Source organism: Agelaius phoeniceus, chromosome 1 (genome assembly GCF_051311805.1).
Source record: "Agelaius phoeniceus isolate bAgePho1 chromosome 1, bAgePho1.hap1, whole genome shotgun sequence".
NCBI lineage: Eukaryota > Metazoa > Chordata > Aves > Passeriformes > Icteridae > Agelaius > Agelaius phoeniceus.
Window position 1 is genome coordinate 39,226,696 of NC_135265.1, and position 5,611 is coordinate 39,232,306.

The 5,611-nt window shown below is 44.8% G+C and overlaps 1 protein-coding gene across 6 annotated transcripts in view; it reads left to right on the plus strand.

The window, feature by feature from the left end:
• UBE2E1 (ubiquitin conjugating enzyme E2 E1) overlaps positions 1–5,611 on the plus strand; it is a 45,415-nt gene that overhangs the window by 38,794 nt on the left and 1,010 nt on the right. For all 6 annotated transcript variants that reach the window (XM_054646996.2, XM_077176692.1, XM_054646833.2 and 3 more), the window contains one exon: positions 4,779–4,926. In XM_054646996.2, the coding sequence (XP_054502971.1) occupies positions 4,779–4,926 (148 nt within the window). The remainder of the gene's footprint in view (positions 1–4,778; positions 4,927–5,611) is intronic.

Sequence of the window (5,611 nt, forward strand, 5' to 3'; positions counted from 1 at the left end):
CAGAGCAGCAAAGTGGTTCTGTGGGGACACCTCAGTCTTTGGGGGGAAGTCTCTTCCTGCAGGTCCTTGCCATGCAAGCTTCCATTCTTCTGCATTATTGGCCCCCCTCCATTCCCTGTGTGCTGGTGGGAGTTTCTGGCTCTTTGGCCATAGGATGTGGGTCCAGTGCAGTTTGGAACCAGCTGTCTAACTCCTCCTCAGCAGCCCTGATGCCACACATGCTTCTCACTGCCTCCTACAGCTCAGCCAGCTGCTGCAGGAGGTTTTCCACCTGGGCAGCACCTTCTACAGGCAGGCCTGCTGGCTGTCCTGCCCAGGAGAAAGGTCTCTACACTGCAGTCTGAGATCCACTCTGCAGCCTCTCCCTTCAGCAGCTCCATCTGGGTGGAAGGATCTGCCACAGGCAGGGTAGATGGTGCAAATGGCCCAGCCAGAGTTGCAGCCCTTGCTCTCAGATGTGTTCCCACCATGCTGCTTTGAGGTCAAGTAGCATGCCTTGCAAGACCATGCTGTAAGTGCCAGAGCTACTGAGACAGCCCTGTGTGCCAAATTCCCCCATGCAGAACCAAATTAGCAGTTATGTCATTCCAGCTCAGCCCTGCTTTCTGCTCAGTGCTTCTGACTGAGATCACTTTATCTTTGCATCTAAACCCTCACCCAGATGAAAAGAAGGGTGGGATTAAAGCACCAAACAGATAGGTACCACTTGCTGAGGCCTTAAAAGATGAGTTTAGTGGTGATTCACTGTATTGGAGCAGTTTCATTTAAATGGAGTTTTTTATCTAGCAAAGTCCAAGTCAGTTTACAAACCACATGTAGGCATGGAAGTAAAATATGTGTAACTTTAGTCTCATTGAGATGATATATAGGAGAAAGCATGGTGGTGCTATAATAGAACACACTTTTTCTACTTGGACACTTCAGGTTGAAATGAAGAACCATCCTTTGAGAACCAAAGCTTCTCCTGTATTAAAATCTACACTAGTGTTAATCAGTGGTAATGTGGAAAATATGATTATCATATCGCTCCTGCTTTATTCCTGCTATTTTGTTGATTTCAGACTGTCCAACTACTTGAAGTAGAGAGTAAATACTGTCTGTGGATCATGTTTAAGTGGTAGGCTAATATAATTACAGTAGCCTTCTGTAAGTGCCTTTTAGGGCAAGAAATAAAGAAACAGCTAATTGAAACAAAACCCAGTGTATATCACTTCGATGACAAGCACTCACAGAACAGTAGAGTCATGTTAAAATAGAGTAGAATGTCATTTTAAAAGCCTTGATCTCTGAAAAGATGAAGCTCTGTAAGGAAAAAGGACTTGCAACCCTTGAATCTTCCTTGGTAAGTCCTGTAAGACCAGTGGAAGAAAACTTCTGTGAGTCTTTGGTAACTCCTGTGAGGACAGTTCCTGCCATGGTGGGCTGCCAGTGGTGAAGTGCCTGTCCTTGAACACATTTCATAACCTGAAACTAAAATGCCATTAAAGAATTTACTTTCTTAAATAAAATTAGGTGAAAATGGTCATCCTGGCAAGCTTCCAAGCCCTCAGGAATATGTGTGAGAGAAGGTGTTGAGGCATAAACACTGACAAATGCAGTGTGGTTGATGAGCATCTTAGAGATGTGTGATGAAGGATATACAGGTGTAGCCTTTGAGGATTGGGTCTAGCTCCAGCTGAGGGCTTGATTCAGTATGTTGGACTGAATGTTTTTGGAGAGGATGTTCCTGAAGGAGAGCCAAAAACTGTGCTAGAAGTGGTATTTAAATTCCTGTGAGGATATTAAGAGGGGCTGCACTACTGTGCTTGAGGTTGGAGAAATGAAAGATCTTAAAATTTGACTTGGAAATGCATTGCACGGTACAAGGAACTTCAGTGGGAGAAATCTGATACAGGGACAGATACTCTCTTTCATGTCCTAAATATCTATAATGGAGTTCTTTTGCTTTTAATTGAGCATTCTACACAGCACCTTGAAAATGTTAATCTGTTCTCTGCTTTTTAAGTTTTCTCATTTTGTGTTATATTCTGGTTTTGCCTATGTTTCAGATAGCAAATGAGTCAGGCACGTGCTGGGTGTGTCTGTATTTAGGAGAATCCAGCAAACAAGTATAATTAGACTTTAAGAGTTCAGTATTAGTACTATTACAATGAACATTTTCCCAAGAGTTACATTATAGTTGGGTTTGATTTCATTTACTGAGGTGAAAACAGTAGCTTGTGTTGACCTGGGCTGTGTGCTTTGATCATTTGTATTAATAACCTCTAACCACTTCCTTCCACCCACTCCTATTCTGTTGCTTGTGTAAATTAACCTCTGCTATCACTTCAGGGTAAGGTTGAGATTAGCTTCTTTTATGTCTTTTCAAAAGCTGTGCTTAACTCCATGTAGTTACTGCATTAATGTAATCTCAGGTGGGACATTTCCAAAGGATTGTTCAGTTACACTATATTTTTCTGCTATTCCACATGCTGTTCTCTTCACTACCTTCCAAGTAACTCAGTTTCTTTTGATTTTGATCTGAATGTACTAGGTTGATGTGAGGGTTTTTTTTCCTCTTAAGGGTGTAATGAGCATTTACTTTAAATATTTTTGTTTGCTTTCAAGCGAGCCTCCAGTTTCTCCCTCTTCCAGTTCCATTTGCTTTCCCTGCACTGCTGGCTTTTGTGCCATCAGCTAAAATCATAAATGGCAAACAGCTGGACTATGCATGTCTAACACCATCCTATTTCTGAGTTGCTGCTAAAGTGAAAACAAACTTAGATTTTTTTCCACAGTGCTTGGTAGAGTTCTTCTAACTGGAGAAAACTGCTTTCAGTGCCATACATATATCCCTTAAGGATTGTATCTTGAGGTGTGTTAAGGACCAGGCTGTTCTGCAAGTATATGGGAGTCTTCTTTCATTTTCACTTTTCCCTCCTTTATGAAAAATAACTTAAAAATAAATCTTACTCTTTAACACAACAGCATTCATGCTTTGTTATCAGTTATTAGTCAACTGGACTGAGAGACTGTCTACAGAGTATTTAGCTTTTGTGCTGAGAATCACGATTAACAACTTTCTGTCTTTACAAATTAGACCTATGTTAATTTGGTTCTTATTGTATTAGCTTGGAAATACTCCATGCGTCCCCTTCTGGAAGTGTTCAAACTGTCAAAATGGTTATGTCACTTACAGTTAGAAACCTTCTTGGAAGGAGCCCAAAGGTGCAGGTCAAACACAGAAATACCGAGCAAGCAGTAGGGCTGGGCTGAGGGCAGCTCAGGAACCCGAGGCAGAGCCATTGCCAGCAACTGCCAATGCCACAAAGGTGTTTGCCCTGAGCAGTGTGGGCTGGGACAGGTCGGGCACAGGCAGATCCGCCCTCTGCTCAGGCTGGTGCACGTGGACTTCCACATGACTGCAGGGAGTAATTGCTGCCTTTCCTCCGAAGATTAGATGATCTGGGAAACAAAGGTCATTTAGGCTTCTTGTCTGCTATACCTCCAAGGCTCCCTAGGTAGAAAGCATCTAGAGTTCTTGGTTTTGGAGTGGCAGCTTTTTGCAGAAGGTGTGGGAGGGTAACACATCTCTGCTCTCTTGCAGTCGTTTTGCTGTTTCCCCCATAATGTGCAAACGTGCAGGGATTTGGGGTTTCCTTTGTTTGCTTCCTGTTTTAATCCAAAATCCAAGCAGCTCACAAGAAGTAAAGCGTAAAATCTCCCCAAGCATGCAGTGTGGGTGTCTCCTGTGTGACAAGTAACCGCTTTTGCAAGTCCAAAAATAGCCCATGTGCTCTGTGCATTGGGAGCATTCTTGGAAACACTGCATGGATTCAGTGCACGGGTACATGCCAGTCACCAGGCTTCTGTAGCTGTCACCCCACCCTGTGCCTGCTCCCCAGGCCTGTGAGAGTGAGGGTCACAGGCAATTTTTTTGCATCAGAAAGGCAGCAGAAAAAATGAGGATTGACTGGCAAGTTTTATGTGTGGGCTGGTCCCATCTCAAGAGAAAGCACTGGTGTGTTCTTGTCATACCACACACGTACCAAGTGTGTTTTGCAAATATTCCTGTGACCTCTAAACAGACAATAATATTTCTAAGTGTGGATAGCTGACAAATTTTGAAGATTTAGGACATGAACCCACCAGCTCATATTCCTAATCCTAATTATTCATGCTCATAATCCTAATCCGTGTAAATTGCACCAAATTTGTTGTCGCTGTTCACTCAGTGAGTCAGGGCAAGGTCTCTCTGCAGGTCCCATGGTGTTCTGAGCACGGCTCCTGGTGCTTGTGTTTCCCTTTTGGATAGCTTCTGTGGCAAGCTGCCTAGCTTAGTCACATCCTGAAAATAAGTAAATCTAACTAACTTCTCCTGTTGCTGAGCCTCTTAGAAGTGATGGAAGTTGTAATTCCAAGTGCCTTGGCCTGTCTGGAGGATTTTACAAATCCTTGGGAGTCCAGAAGGAGAAAACTGCTGGTGTTAAGGCCCTGGGCCTTTTTGTCACTGGGAACAAAAAGACAAAAATTAATTAAAAAAAAAAAAGTGGGAAAAAGAAATTAAACCCACCGCGACCTGGGTTTTGCGTTGACCGTGGAAGCCGGCTCCTGAGACTGTTGCTCATTCCTGTTCTAAACGCGGCTCTTTCTTGTTTCTGCCGCGAGAGGGCGGCGGCGGCGCGGGGAGCCCGGCGTGGCTCGGCCCGGGCCCGGCGCTGCCTCGCTCGGGGCTGCTGCCCCGTCCCTCCCCACAGCCTGTGGCACCCCGGCGCACCCCTCACACCCCTCTCTTGCAGGTAACCTTCCGGACAAGGATCTACCACTGCAACATTAACAGCCAAGGCGTCATCTGCCTGGACATTTTAAAAGACAACTGGAGTCCAGCGTTAACCATTTCTAAAGTTCTCCTCTCCATCTGCTCCCTCCTCACAGACTGTAACCCCGGTAAGTCCACCTGCGCCTTGCATTCCTCCCAGCACCTAAACAATGTGGCCCTCCTCACTCCATTGGTACAGCCAGCTCAGCTCATGCCTCCGGTGGTAGAGCACATTTCCCTCTTTGGGGCAGTCAGAGAGGGGCTGGAGGCTTTGGAGGGAGATATCCCTTACCAGCCTGCTGTTCACTGCTCCTCAGGCTGACCCATGGGGAAACAAGCGATCCTCCTGCACATGAAAACTCCTTCCCCTTCCAAACGCAGCCTTTGCTGCTCTGTAGGGCTGCAGTAAATCAGTAACGGAGCTTGAAGAGCCACAAACAGCTCTGAAAACGGGGTTGACCCTTTACTTTCCATCATCCATTTAAAAGAAGTGGCCAACTATGCCACAAGTGGTCATCACTGCTGCTCTAACCCAACCGCTGTCCACGCGAGTTAAGAGGAATATGTCTTCACTTCCAAAGTCATTTTACAGGTTGTATTTTTATATGTCTAAAGAGGGGAGAAAGGCAAGATCTCACAGTGTACTAAACTTGTTGTACTAAACCCCTTCTTGAGATTTCATCTTTTCTAGAAGGCAGCTTTACATTGTTTACAAGTACTTGGCATGAGTACCTCAGGCAGCCTTAGAAGGAATAAAATATACCTGAAATGCATGAATTGGTGAAAACCCTCAGTAATGCAAAATATGACTGA